We start from the raw sequence: 15,672 nt of genomic DNA, 5'->3' as shown, positions 1-15,672 counted from the left end.
ACATGTAGAATTACTTGGTGACTGATTAAAATCTTGATCGATGATCTGCTTTCCAAATGTACTCTGACGGTTTATATGCTTATTAGCAGTCTGTCGGAGAACTTGTGCTGTTGTATACAAACCTGTTCTGATTTAACTCAACTTTGTTCAGGTGTAATTTCATGTAATAAAATGCACCCACTTAAGTATCCAGTTGGTGAAAACACTACCACAATCAAGATATGGAATGTTTCTGACACCCCCAGACATTCTCTTGTGCCTCTTTGAAGTTAAGCCCTCACATCACTGATGTCCTTTCTGTGACTGGAGGTTAAATTTGCCTCTTCTAGAGTTCCTGTAAACGAACCCCTACCGTATGTTCCTGTTTGTGTTGTCTGCTTCCCTTGGACATTGTGGTTTGCGGATTCATCTGAGTTATCCAGCATATCGCTAGTTCCTTCCTTTTTGTTGCTGATGAGCATTCTATTGGAGAGACATACTACAATTTATTTATCCATTCACTAGTTGATGGACATTGTTTCCAGTTTGGGGCTGTTATGAATAAAGCTGCTATGAACATTGATGTACAGTCTTTGTGTGAATATATGTTTTCTTTGGGGTAGATATCTATGAATGGAATTGCTAAGTCACATGGCAGGTGTACGTTTGACTTTATTAGAAGCTGCCAATATGGTTTCCAAGATGGCTGTACCCTTTTACACCCTTACCACTAATGTATGAAAATTTCTGCTGCTCTACATTCTTGTCAAAACTTGGTATCTTCAGTCTTTTTAGTTTTAGCAAATCTGATAGATAGGTAGTGGTATGTCATTGTGGGTTTAGCTTGCATTTCCACGACGGTAAATAATGTTGAAAATCTTTACATTTAACTTACTGACCATTCCCATACCCTCTTTTGTGAAGTGTTGTATTCTGCATACAGTTTCTTTTTTTGTGTGTGTGTGCAATACGTGGGCCTCTCACTGTTGTGGCCTCTCTCATTGCGGAGCACAGGCTCCGGACGCACAGGCTCAGTGGCCATGGCTCACGGGCCCAGCCGCTCCACGGCATGTGGGATCTTCGCAGACCGGGGCACAAACCCGTGTCCCCTGCATCGGCAGGTGGATTCTCAACCACTGCACCACCAGGGAAGCCCTCTGCATACAGTTTCTTTGTTAAATACACATATTGCAAATATTTTTCTCTAAATTTGTGGCTTGCCTTTTCGTTTTCTTAATGGTGCCCATCAAAGATAAAAGTTTTAAATTCAATAAAATATTATTTATCAATTTGTTTCATGGTTTTTAAAAATATCCTGTTTAAGAACGCTTGACTTGCCCCAGGTTGCAAAATTTTTCAACTATGTTTCTTTTAGAAGTTTTTTTTTTTAATAGGTTTTATGTGGACCCCCCCCCTTCTTTTTGTTAATGTGCTAAACTGTACTCATTGATTATTCAAATGCTAAACAATTCTTCAACGTTGTATTCCTGGGATAAACTCCACTTGGTCAGGAGATATTATTTTATATGTATTGTTGGATTCAATATGGTACTATTTTGTTGAGGATTTTAAAATTGATGTCATGAGGGACATTGCTCTGTAGTGTGCTTTCTTGTCATATCTTCATCTGGTTTTGGCATCAGGGTAATGCTGACCCCATGAATGACTTGACATACGTTCCCTTCTCTGTTTTCTTCAGAGTTTGTGTAGGATTGGTATTATTTACCCCCTAAATATTTGATAGAATTAATCATGAAGCCATTCACCCATTTGGGCTTAGATTTTTCTTTGTGGGAATCGTTTTAGTGATCAATTAAATTAATAGATACAGAGATTTTCCAGATTTTTTTCTTCAGTTAGTTGTGATGATTTGCATCATTTAAGGAATTTCTCTATGTTATCTAAATTGTTGAATTTATTGGCATTAATTTGTTCATAATATTCTCTTATTATCTCTGGTGATGTCCTGAGATCCATGTCTGGTAAGAGTAATTTGTGTCTTCTCTCCCTTTGTTTCCTTGATGAGCTAGAGGCTTATCAGTTTTACTTTTTAAGAGTTCTTTCGTGTTTAAAATATGTGTCTTTGTTCACGGTCTACCTCCAAAATAATATGCTACTTCACATATAATGTAAGAACCTCTGTAGTTTTTAGTGTGATGTCTTTAAATTCTTTTAAGCTTAAAATTTGCTTGTCTATCCATCTAGATGTTTAAGCATATTTCATTTGTATTCTCTTTTAATTTTTATATTATGACTTTTCAAATGTACTTCATCTGTTAAGGGCTTATTTTGGTAAGTAGCATGAAATGAGTATTTAAACAGAATTCTTTTCCGTTATAGTCAATTATTCTAGCAACTTTTAGTGAACATCTTCCTTTCCTCATAAAATAGCTTTCTCTCTAGCATAGCAATTTTATAATGTTCATTTTCCTTGAAAAAAACATTCTAGAGAATAACTATCCTAGAAATAAATGTAATGATTATAGAATATTTTCATTTGAAAATTGTACATCTCTGCAGTACTTTTACATTTGTATACGGTTCATCTTGCATCAATACATGTTTTCATTTGGGTCTTAAAATTGGGAATTATTTTGTGAAGTTTTCATAAATTTGGTTTAAGTAAGTGCAGACTCATTTGTGTATGGGGGTCAGGACTGGTGTCAGCAAAGTTTGAAGGACAACTGGTGATGAAAGTAATGTTCATGAGCAGAAGCAGCATGCCTGAGCCTTGAGAGTATCATGACCCCCACCATGTGGCCTCAGCTGTGTGCTTGTACTGCTCAGAACCTTAGTCTGCACCTCAGTACAGTACAGATAAGAAGAGTAGCCACATCAAAGAGTTGAGAGAACTGAGTGAGAGTGCCTGAAAAGCTTTTAGCATCCCTTATGGTATGAAGAATACTCATTGAATATCAGTTGTCAGTGTTAGTGGAAGTACCAGTGAAGTAAATATGCTAGCCTCTTCCCTCCCCTATTTACATAAAAAACTGTGGGAAAAAATGTGAGGCTACTTTAGGTAGAAGCAGTGAATAACATAGATCCAGAGACTCAGGAATGTTTAGGATAAAATTAGATAGGCTTGCAGTAGACTGTAATAATATTTACAAAAAATAGATGGGTAAATATTACTGGAAAAGTCTAAAATGACAGACTTATTTACTCTGGCTCCTTCTTTGCACTGGACTTCAGTTGAGTGGAAGTTTTTCAAATGTTGCTTTTTTTTTTTTTTTTTGCGGTACGCGGGCCTCTCACTGTTTGTGGCCTCTCGCCTTGCGGAGCACAGGCTCCGGATGCGCAGGCCCAGCGGCCATGGCTCATGGGCCCAGCCGCTCCGCGGCATGTGCGATCTTCCCGGACCGGGGCATGAACCCGTGTCCCTTGCATTGGCAGGCGGACTCTCAACTGCGCCACCAGGGAAGCCCTCAAATGTTGCTTTTAATGGTAATTGTCCTGCAAAAACTTTTTGGAAGTCTCCCTCCAAAAGGAAGAGAATTTGAAAGTTATGTTTTGATAAATTTTCAGCTTAAAAGTCTAACCAAGCTGGCCACAGGCAGTGTTGGAGATGGCTGGTATGCGCTTGAAAGCGCTGATGGTTAACTTTTTGTTGCTGTTGTTGTTTAATTTTTTTAATTTATTAATTTATTTATTTATGGCTGTGTTGGGTCTTCATTGCTGCACGTGGGCTTTCTCTAGTTGTGACGAGTGGGAGCTACTCTTCACTGCGGTATGTGGGCTTCTCATTGCAGTGGCTTCTCTCGTTGTGGAGCATGGACTCTAGGAGTGCAGGCTTCAGTAGTTGTGGCACTCAGGCTCTGTAGCTCTGGCAATGGGCTTAGTTGCTCCACAGCATGTGGGATCTTCCCGGACCAGGGCTCGAACCCGTGTCCCCTGCATTGGCAGGCGGATTCTTAACCACTGCGCCACCAGGGAAGCCCAGGAGCTGATGGTTAACTTTTCATGAATTTTGTGAGGTGGCTGTAAAGCACAGGTACTAATAAAAAAAACAAATTATATAAACTTTTGATTAACATCTATTAAAGACAAAGGTGATAAGCATTCAAACTCATGATTTCCTAATTAGTTTATCAATACTTGCGCTCTTAGGGTACTTGTGTCTATTGTGTCTGTATGGTGGTGTACAACCTCACATCTCGTGCCAGCTGCAAGTTTAGTGATACCGTGTTGGTAGATTGAAATCAGCCACGGTGGAGGTATTGATTCCATGGAAGTCAGCAAACATTATTTTTTGGAGAGCCAGTTGTTGTTAACTGTTCACCAGCACAGCACTGGCCACAAATAAAGGCTGGTCTCTAAGCACAAAACATCACTCATCTTTGTGCAGTGATAACTTAAAATGGAAGTTTACCGATTGTACCCACAGATTTCCCTTCAGCTCCTACACCCGTGCTTATGCCATTTGCATATTTTCCACCTTTTTCTATGTGTCTAGTAACTCCTGGGCATTTTTTAGTTGAAGTGAAGGGTCTTGTTAGCTATGATTGACAGAGGTAATTGTGACCTGCTTGGGAATGGTTAGAATGTTGGTACACATTAATCACTGGGTTTCAGCCATTTGTACTTATTACCTTATTGCATTTTAAAACAAAATTTCATATTTACTTTGTAGACCCTGTGCCATGGTGGCCCCTGACATCGAGCTAATCTGTGAAATCCTGTTAGTTGCTGAAGGTTTTGTGGATGCACGCTCACTAGCCCACAAGTTTATTACATTGTACACGCTCTGCAAGGAGCTCCTGTCCAAGCAGGTGAGGGGTATTATGTTACTTTTTCTGGGTTTTTACACCCCATTAGAACAGCTTCTGAAGTATGGACACTGGGTAATTTATCACTCAAATTATAGTTAGACATTTAGGAGTAGTTTTATATTTTCCCCAAAATTTTGAAAATCTGAATTTTACAATTCTTCATTTTTTTTGAAATTAAAATAAGACTAATAAGAACCTGTATAAAAAAATAAAATTCAAAAACAAAGAACAAAAAAAAATCATATACTCCTTGTGCTAAAAAGGATATGGCTTTAGTCCCTAAGTGCCTCAATTTCCTCATCTTCAACTTGGAGCCAGTAATGGAGAGCACATATAAAGGTTGTTAAAAAAAAAAAAACTTGAGACATTTTAAGTTGAAGGCTTTATTTGTACTTAGTATAGCTTTTATTAGTGGGCTATGTGATTTTCTTTAAATGTTATCAGTGCTGTAATTAGATATGAATTTTATGATGCCTCCCTTTCCTGGTGGGAATATTATTTTCCAGGGAAAGATGGCGGGAGTGTTCATAAGAGCCAGGGAAAGCTGATTTTCTGAAAAACCCTTGAGAAATGCTAAATGAAAGATTTTCTCATTTTGTTGGTAATTCTTTATTTGAAGGTAGACTTGGCTTTTTTGTTTGTGTTTATTTTTGCTCTACAATTCCTTTGTTTCTGAAATGGGCCAAATTAATAAATGCATTACTCTCCAGTTACTACCTTCTTGCTGTCTCGTTGAAGCTGCTGGTGGGCCACAAAAATGCCATCTATATCAGCATCACTGTTTTTAAATTTAGCTTTTTGGTCACCTTTGACTTCATTCTTTTGGTGACCTCTTGTTAATTCCTGGTGACATTATTTTGCAGTTGTTCCAGGATGAAGGATGAAAGTATTAAAATATCACAGCTAGAACCACTCAGTTACCTGTACTGCCAGATGTACTCATTTTAAATTACCCTTTGTTGGGGTGAAATTTGGAATCTGAGAGGCAAATTCATATTGTCATTTTAACAACTGTGAATTTATATTCTGGGGTAAAACATATCGAATTTGATAATGTGGAAAAATGCTTGTGACAATGTTATATGCAAAAAACAGCACAGCAAACTGTCGATGTGATCTACAATTTGCGTGTGTTTTATTCAGTACATTTTATATTACACTGTGTGTTTTATATACATATGAAGCGACTGGAAAATACATTGTGATTTTTAACATTTGTTTCTGGGTACTAAGATTGTGAGTATTTAAAATTTTTTTCCTATTCTTGTTTGTGATATCATTTTATTTTTTTTCAATGAGCCCCTTTTAATTTTATAATGGGAAAACGTCAGAAGAAAAAAGTGTTACTGGACCCAGGATACATGGAGTTGCAACCATACCCCATTCCCAGTACTAATACTTAAACACATTTAGTAAGCATTTACTGTATTCAAGTAATATAGTTATTGCTCACAACGACGAACGGGGTAAACACAGAACAAATGAAGCAGACACTTAGATTTCTGACTTCAAAGAACCTATGTAGGAGATTTAGTTTACATGCAATAAAAATTAGAAGGAAATGGAGGATGAAAAAATTATCATAGTTTGAAGGGGGAAAGGAACCAACATTTACTGAACAGGCACCATGTGTTAGCTTTTTATCTTGACAAAACTACTATGAATTTGGTCTTATTTGTTCCATTTTACAGGTGAGGAAACTGAGTAAATAACCTATCCAAAGTTCCCAACTAATAAATGGTAGGAGCAAGATTTAAATCCAGTCCTTTCTAACCCTTTCTAGGACATCTGTAACCACTTACAGGAGGGAGAGGGTGCGAGGGGTAGAGTAGTTGAGGAAAGGCCTCTCCAACTCAACAGAAGTGTCAGAGATGAGATGAGGGGAAAGAAATTTGTCCCGGACAGAAAAGCTGAGTTAGGAACACAGTCCAGTGATAGTTTTCTAAGCTGTAGGAATGGATTTGAGAAGAATCAGTGGACATTTTTGACCAAAGGAATAACCTGATGAAAATGGTGAAGATTATGTTAGCAGTTGTTTGCGCTGTTTAAATGTTTAGGAGTGTCACCAAGTCGTCTTTTTTTTTTTTTTATTGAAGTATAGTTGATTAACAATGCTGTGTTAGTTTCTGGTGTACAGAAAAGTGATTGTTATATACACACACATACATATATAATATTTTTCTTTTTTTTTTCTTTTTTTTTTTTTTTTTTTGCGGTACGCGGGCCTCTCACTGTTGTGGCCTCTCCCGTTGCGGAGCACAGGCTCCGGATGCGCAGGCTCAGCGGCCATGGCTCACAGGCCCAGCCGCTCCGTGGCATGTGGGATCTTCCCGGACCAGGGCACGAACCCGTGTCCCCTGCATCGGCAGGCGGACTCTCAACCACTGTACCACCAGGGAAGCCCCATATATAATCTTTTTCATATTCTTTTCCCTTATTGGTTATTACAAGATATTGAATATAGTTCCCTGTGCTATACAGTAGGACCTTGTTGTTTATCTGTTTAATATATGGTAGTTTGTATTTGCTAATCCCAAACTCCAAATTTATCCCTCTCCACCTTCTTTTCCCCTTTGGTAACCATAAGTTTGTTTTCTATGTCTGTAAGTCTGTTTCTGTTTTGTAAATAAGTTTATTTGTGTCATATTCTAGATTGCACATATAAGTGATATCCTGTGATATTTGTCTTTCTCTTTCTGACTTCACTTAGAGTGATAATCTCTAGGTCCATTCATGGTGCTACAAATGGCATTATGCCATTCTTTTTATGGCTGAGTAGTATTCCATTGTATATATGTACCACATCTTCCTTATCCATTTGTCTGTCGATGGACATTTGGGTTGCTTCCGTGACTTGGCTATTGTTAATAGTGCTGCAATGAACATTGGGGTGTATGTGTCTTTTTGTACATCCTCTCCTTTAATAGTGTTACTGCGATGACTTAGCCCCTCCCCAATCTCCCTGGCCTCCTCTTTCCCCTCTCTTTCTCTCCTCTCAAGCCCTAGTCTTCTTTGTATATCAGTGGCTTTCAAATGATTTTTACCATGACCCACAGTAAAAAATACCTTTCTGTTGAGAGTCAGTATACACATACATGCATATACACATACATGCATACGCACACGCACCCAAGCACCACTGAAACAAAAATCTTCGCCAAACACTTCTTACCCTTATTTGCAGTGCACCCTGGTATTTTTCATTCCATTCTGTTCTATTTTAGTACCAACAAAAATGATGGTTAAGACCCACTAAATTGATTTTATTATCTATTAATGTACTGAAAAGCATATACATTTACATGTGTTGCTTCACTACTTACAAAGCATTAACTCATTTTTCTTCAACAACCTTGTGAAGTGGGTGGATACTTTAATCTACCTTTTTAGAGATGATGGTAGTAAGGCTTGGAGAGGTTAAGTGACTTTCCCACACGCACAGGTGGGAGATATTGAGAGAAGGGTTGTTACTATGTGGATTGTGGACAGAAGACAAAGGAGAGAAGATGGGTTACATACCGTCAGTCAGCTAATAGAGTGTATCTTTCCTGAGCCTCCTGCCCTGTGCTGTGTGCTGTGCTAGGACCTAGAAGGCAAAAAATCAACATGGGGTATATGCTCCAGGAGCTCGGAGCCTGTGAAGGAATCTCGTGTAGGGGTAATGTGGAAGTCTCGAAGAGGTATTGGTTTAATCACTGAACTTTTTTTTTTTTAATTGGGGTATAGTTGATTTATAATGTTGTGTTAGTTTCAAGTGTACAGCAAAGTGAACCTGTCATACATATACACATATCCTCTCTTTTTTGCATTCTTTCCCATATAGGCCATTACAAAGTACTGGGTAGCGTTCCTTGTGCTGTACAGTAGGTTCTTATTAGTTATCTATTTTATATACAGTAGTGTGTATATATCAATCCCAATCTCCCAATTTATCCCTCCCCCGCTTACCCCCTGGTAACCATAAGTTTGTTTTCTACATCTGTGACTCTGTTTATGTTTTGTAGATAAGTTCATTTGTACCCTTTTTAGATTCCACACATAAGCAATATCATATGATATCATTACCAGGGGGTAAGGGGTGTGGGGGAGGGATCAACTGGGAGATTGGGATTGACATATACACACTACTATATATGAAATAGATGACTAATAAGGACCTACTGTATAGCACAGGCAACTCTACTCAATACTCTGTAATGATCTGTATGGGAAAAGAATCTAAAAAAGAGTGGATGTATGTATATGTATAACTGATTCACTTTGCTGTACACCTGAAACTAACACAACATTGTAAATCAACTATACTCCAATAAAAATTAAAAATAAAATTTAAAAAAAGAGTAATGAGGGAAATTAGAGATGCAGGGCTGGGAATGGGTGGAATAGCAGGGCTGCCGGTAGAAAACGAGGAGTGTGCTTGTGGTTGGAAGTGAAAACACTGGAGTAATTGAACCCCTGAGTTAGCAGGCTTACTGAGAGAACAGAGGGAGGAAGGTGGATGGAGCCTTGGGCAAATACTGCAACTAAAGGCTATGGAAAGAAGAGATTTGCTGACAGAGGTGGAGAATCAGGCAAAAGAAGCAGGACGCTGAAGGGACACGGTTTTTACAATTTCAAGGAGGGGAAGAGAATATTGTTTTACATCATTAAGACACATATTTATCTGAACCCCTTTTTTTAGCTTTTGGCTTTTACTTCTGGAATGAGAATCTGATTCCCTCATAAAATCTTTGAAAAAATGTATCTGTGTTTTGATTTTAGGATCATTATGATTGGGGACTTCGTGCTATTAAATCTGTCTTGGTTGTAGCTGGCTCTCTGAAACGAGGAGATAAAAATAGACCTGAAGATCAGGTACTGCAATGCTAATAGGATTTTGTTAAGTGAAGAGCTTAATGGCTTTGTACAAATAAAAGTATATATATCTGGATGGTGGGTCATACATAGCATGACTTTTTAAAAAGCATCACATCTATTTTTAATACAGGATATTTTGAGGACTGGCATTTCTTATGTTATAAAAGACCACAAGTATTCTTGAGTAAAAGGATATGAATATATGAAAGAAAATGTGATTTTGTAAGTGCTTCTGAAATATCAGCCACAAAAAATATTTTGGCGATCATAAATAATTCAGTAATCAATGTTTGATTTTCTCTGAGGAACATTTAGAAAATCTGATTGAGTTGGGATATTAATCCTGAAAAAGTCCATGAAGACATAATCTAATGGAAGAAAGTATGTCCATTTCATGGGTTGTGAGATGAGTTTAAAGAAAGCAACAGGGGGGATGCTCACCTAACACCAATGATATATTTAGTTGGTTATTTAGAGCTACTAGGGGAATGTTCCAGTATCCTTCGTGGGGAAAAACAATAACACCCACATCATGCATTTTTCTCTATTAAACAAGTAGTGAGAGTAATGCATATACAGCCTGTGTGAAGATGCAGTATGGCTTGAGATTTTGAAAAAGGTCTATTCCTGTGAGTTTCTTTACATGTTAAGGGATATTTATCATGTGATTTTCTACTTCTCTTTTTCCACCTTTCTCCCTCTTCCTCTGAGTCACAATTCATGATTGGGTCAAGATTTCATACATTTACCTCTTTCTGTAAAAGTCATTCTGATGTTCAAGTTACTGCTTTTAAAATCTAAAGGCCTCTTTGGTTTTCAGCCAAAATAGAAGAAAAACCGAAACTAAAAATGGGTTGAGTTTATCATTCTGAGATTCTTAGAGTATTTTGGACAAAACGGTCTCATGGCCTTGGTTAATTTACATCCTGGAGTTTGAAGATTACAGAGAGAAGTACCTCAGACCCTTTCTTAAGATCAAAACATTATCCAGGGAGGCACGGGGCCTCTTTGTTGGTTTTAGTCTGAGGTTCTCCGTGGTATCAGCAGAGCTTTCTGCTGTTCTGATATATGACCTTGTAAGCAGTTACCCTCCCTGTAGATAGAATGCCATTCTAATAGAGAACAGTGTCTATCTCATGATTACATCTTTAGCTGTTTCGGTGTTTGTTAGACCTTGTATTGGCTTTTTTAATGAAACGTTTTCTCTTTTCCTTTCTAGGTACTCATGAGAGCATTAAGGGACTTCAATATGCCTAAAATAGTGACTGATGACATCCCGGTGTTTTTGGGCCTGGTTGGTGACCTGTTTCCAGCCCTGGATGTGCCCCGGAGGAGAGTGCCCCACTTTGAGCAGATGGTCAGGCAGTCCACCGTGGAGCTCCGCCTGCAGCCCGAGGAGAGCTTCATCCTCAAAGTAAAAGGATCATTTCCTTGTCATGGCAGCCCTTGGGAGGTGCACTGACAATAGCTGTGGTTAAGTGATACTCAGCCAAAACATTAACTTATATGTTACACTGACCTTAAGATGCCCTTAGTATATACATCAAAGCCTTCTAATATAGTCCCATTCTGTGAGAAGGTGAAAACACAGAGAGGGTAAGTCATGGTTTTCAATGTAAGCAGACTTTTCATTAGTTTATAAAACTCCTTGGTTCTTCTCAGTGATGTGCACCAAAAATTAATTTTGCTTTCTTTTCTCTCCATCTTAGAGAAAGTTGGAAATAAAGTCATTAGCACATGCTTGTAATGGGGGAGAAACGTATGATATCACCTGAGTTATCAAAGGCTTGTGCATATACTCACTCGTCTGGGGTGTAGTGAATACATGGATGTTAAAATACATACAGATTATCTGTTATAGGTATTTCAAAGGATGTAAGTCATTAGTCAGTTGTAGATGATGTTGGCCGTATGCTGTTTCTGGTCCCACTTCATGAAGAGTCATTGATTTTTGTAACTAACCCCTGCCATGTACCAAGTACCTCTGTACTTCACTTCTGCCTGTGTCACTGACTCACCAAGTAATGGTTTTTCTTCATCCTCATCCCCGTACTCTACGTTGAGAGATCTGGGAGCAACTGTACTTTGCACTTGTCATCTTTTCTAACTTTCCAGGAATGTAATGCTGTCAGTGGGGGCTGACTCAAGTTGTAAGGAAAGAACTGGGTGAAAATGGGCAGATTTTTTTTTTTTAATCACAAACTCATTAAAGGAAACTAGTGTGTGGTTGTTTGGTCTGCAGGTTGTCCAGCTTGAGGAGCTGTTGGCCTTGCGACACTCGGTCTTTGTCGTTGGAAACGCAGGCACAGGAAAGAGCAAGGTATAGTAAACGCCTGTTAGCTTTCAGCCATGAAAGGAACAAAATTGCGCAGTGTGGGAGAGCTACATTCACTTCCATTTGAGAGTTCCCTTCAGTGAAGTTGCTCATAATTTTGGGTTAGGATCTGAGACTCTAGCATTGCTATTTGATCAGTTGAAACCCTTCCTTTATACTGGGAGCAGGGAGAGAGGAGCTAGTAGAACATTGCATTCAAATAAGTAAACTGAGGGAAGATTGGGCTTTCCACGTGAGATAGCATCCTATTCGCGAACTTAGATGCAGGCCGTCCTGCTCTATTCATCTTTCGATAATGTACCTGAATTCTTTTATCCAAAGTAAACATATTGAGAGACTCTAGAGTAAGATACCTGGCTTATAGGATTGGTGTGGCCCTACCCACATTGACCAAAACTATTTTCTTATATTTCCCAAGTTATCCTAGTGTCTCCTCCCCATATCATTAAGAAAAACCCAAATAGTTTTCTTCAATACTCCCCCAGAAATATAGCCCTCTATAGGGCGAAAACAAAACTTGAAAAGAAAGGGAGGAAGTAAAAACCACATACTTATTATGTACTCTGCTAGGTGCATTATGTGTGATTTACTCTGCACAACGATGATAGGCCATGGGTGTTATTATCCCCATTTTTAGTTCACTGCTTAATTTTGTTTGGTCTTACTGACAGTCCTGGCAACATACTCATTTTCTTGCTTGGCAGACAGTATAATGCAGAACCGCATGCAGTTTAACTGAGGGTGTTTGGGTATAAACATATTTAGTAACCAGCAACTAAAAATAAGCAGAGTGGGCATATGAGACTTTAGAGCATGGGTGTCTATAGAACTTGCCAGTATTTAGGTCAGAATCCAAAGTGGAATACATGTAAAAGGAAGCCCTGTATAGGGCTTTTTCTACTGAAAAATGTGATCCTTGAAATAGTAAAGTAGATTACTGATAGACCTGTAATTATTTTGTTAAAAGTAAGTTTCAGATGTGAGCCATGGTGCAAGGAAGGATAAAATTAAATTCTATAATTTTCAGTAGATTAATGGTTTCTAAAAATAGAAGCTTAATATTTCTAAGACATTCAATTTCTTTCATCTAGTCTTCATTGATTCCGTCCTATTCAACCTTTGCTTAAGCTTATAGAACTAGAGCACCAAAGCTTGGGCCATATTATTTAGCAACTGATTATTCTAAAGTATTTGGCAACTGTTTATCAGTCCTTTAAACCCCTGTGAGAGGAGATCAGGATGATAATATCTAAAATAAAAGCCATGGCTTTTCAGAGAAAGCAGAAAGGATAGTTGGGCAGATATTTGCGTTAAGGTGTCAATTAATTAACTACACATGTATTAAGCACCTATCCTGAGAATTCTTTTTATTTAATTTTTTACTTTTTAAATTTATTTATTTTTTATTATTTTATTTTTTTTATTTTTTTGCGGTATGCAGGCCTTTCACTGTTGTGGCCTCTCCCTCAGCGGAGCACAGGCTCTGGACGCGCAGGCCCGGTGGCCATGGCCCACGGGCCCAGCCGCTCCGTGGCACGTGGGGTCTTCCCAGACCGGGGCACGAACCCACGCCCCCTGCATCGGCAGGCGGACCCCCAACCACTGCGCCACCAGGGAAGCCCTATTTTTTATTTTTGTTTCCTTATTGGCCGTGCTGCGTGGCATGCGGGATCTTAGTTCCCCAACCAGGGATAGAACCCGTGCCCCTGCAGTGGAAGCACAGAGTCTTAACCACTGGACCCTCCAGAGAGGACCTATCCTGTGAATTCTTGTCACCAAGCCTTCTTTTCCTCAATTACCTAGAACAGGGCTTCCTAACCTCAGCACTATTGACATCTGCACAGGTTAACTCTTTGTCCTGGGGGCTGGTCTTTCATTGCAGGATGTTGAACAACATCCCTGGCCTCTGCCCACGAGATGCCCAGTAGCACGTCCTCTTCCCCCAAGTCAAGATGATCTCCTCCTGAGAACTGTTGTTCTAGGTCGCTAGGTCTCAAAGCATGTCTAGACCAGCATCCTAGGCATCACCTGGGACCGTCTTAAAACTCAAATCAGTCGTACGCCAGATCTGCTAAATTAGAAACTCTGAGATCGGGTCCATTAGTCTGTTTTAATACCCTCTAAGCACTTTGGATGCAGGCTAAATTTTAAGAACAATCTAAGTAATACAGGCAGAGTGGATTTTAATAACATGTACAGGAGCACATTTACATATAGTCCTTTACTTTGCACACATGGTTAAAAATCTCTGTTGATAGTGACTTTCTTTTGACAGAATCAGGTGAACTGATCCTCAGGGATTGTGGGATTCAGTTTTTCAAGATGTGAATGAAAATGTGCACATGTAAATTTTTTCCCATTCTCAATATACACAGAATATCTAGGAACATATAATACCTAAGGAAGACTCTTCAGAAATCTTTTGCTTCCCATTTGGCTTACATTAGTATTAATTTTCTTAGCGTTTTTCCTTTTTTCTTTTTCAGATTTTGAGAACACTGAACCGAACATATGTTAACATGAAACAGAAACCCATTTGGAATGACTTAAACCCCAAAGCTGTGACAACAGATGAACTCTTTGGTTTCATACATCATGCTACCCGAGAATGGAAAGATGGCAAGTAGTATTTCTCCTTTTGAAGTGCTAAAATTTTCCTTTTTTTTTTTAATCCAGAAAATCATTTCTCAGTTCAAGCCAATTTTAGTCATGGTTGTAGATTTACTGTTTATGGGTTGGCGTTATTGGAAATACAGCAGCTCACAACAGCATTTATAACCTATAAATTAAAACTAGATTTGATTAAGTGGTCGATTAGCATTCAGCAGGTTTGTGCTCAGAGCTGTGTATTTTATCCCCCATCAACTATGTCAGGGCTCCCTGTAAACCAGCAGAGAAGTCAACACAGATGCCTCAGGGAACATTTATAAAGTACCTGATACAAGATACTGAGTTTCAGGCATGTGCTATTCTAGGTGCCAGGGCAAAAGTCAGTGGGACATGTTTCTTGCCCTGAAAGCTTTTGTGGACAAGCAGATTCCTTTGTTAAAATCACTTGTAACATTCTCATTTCTGTAAATGCACTAATCTGGACATCATCCTTGAGTCCTTTCCCACATTTATACCATACATTTAACCTCCCAGCAAATCCTATAGGCCTCGCTTACCTTTAACATACGTATTGTATTCCAGTACTTCTCACCTTCTCTGCAGCTACCACATGAGTCCAAGCCACCAGCATCTCTTGCCTGCATTTGCGGTGTCGCACCTCACGGGTCTCCGTTAATTCATTTTCCATGCAGCAGACAGGAGGCGGTCTTCAGAATATTAGTTCTCTGCTTGCGGTTTCCAGTGTTTCATCACCGTTAGAATCTAACCTTTATCCATGGCCTACAAGGTTCTATGTGATTGAGTCCCTCTTCCCCATCTCTGATCTCATTTCCTGTTCTCTGCCTTTCACTTACACATACACTCGGGCATCCTTGCTCTTCTCTGAACCCGCCAAGCATCTTCCTGTCACGGGCCTTTGTACTTGGTATTCCCACCATCTGCAACACTGGAGATATCTGCATGGCTTGCTCCCTTATGTTACTAGAATGTCTGGTCAGACATCGCATCAGAGAAGACTTCCCTGATGACCCTGTCAAAGGAGCAGAGCTCGTCATTCTCCATCCTAGTATCATGTACACCCTGCTTCCTTAATCTGTGGGACAGTCAAAATTTGCTCTCTTA

The 15,672-nt window shown here is 39.1% G+C and overlaps 2 protein-coding genes across 2 annotated transcripts in view; both read left to right on the top strand.

The window, feature by feature from the left end:
* The window catches only part of LOC137228695 (dynein axonemal heavy chain 11-like), a 62,573-nt gene extending 58,994 nt beyond the window's left edge, over positions 1-3,579 (top strand). The window contains exon 14 of the mRNA XM_067745588.1: positions 3,453-3,579. Within this exon, the coding sequence (XP_067601689.1) occupies positions 3,453-3,579 (127 nt within the window). The remainder of the gene's footprint in view (positions 1-3,452) is intronic.
* A 1,038-nt stretch (positions 3,580-4,617) lies between these two features.
* Positions 4,618-14,567, top strand: LOC137228694 (dynein axonemal heavy chain 11-like). The gene is made up of 5 exons (XM_067745587.1): positions 4,618-4,748; positions 9,510-9,602; positions 10,825-11,019; positions 11,848-11,925; positions 14,427-14,567. The coding sequence occupies exons 1-5, from the start codon at positions 4,620-4,622 to the stop codon at positions 14,565-14,567; spliced, it is 636 nt and encodes a 211-aa protein (XP_067601688.1). The 5' UTR covers positions 4,618-4,619.
* Positions 14,568-15,672: the final 1,105 nt, after the last annotated feature.

The sequence above is a fragment of the Pseudorca crassidens genome, chromosome 8 (assembly GCF_039906515.1).
Source record: "Pseudorca crassidens isolate mPseCra1 chromosome 8, mPseCra1.hap1, whole genome shotgun sequence".
NCBI classification, from domain to species: Eukaryota; Metazoa; Chordata; class Mammalia; order Artiodactyla; family Delphinidae; genus Pseudorca; species Pseudorca crassidens.
This window is presented reverse-complemented; position numbering and strand designations above follow the sequence as displayed.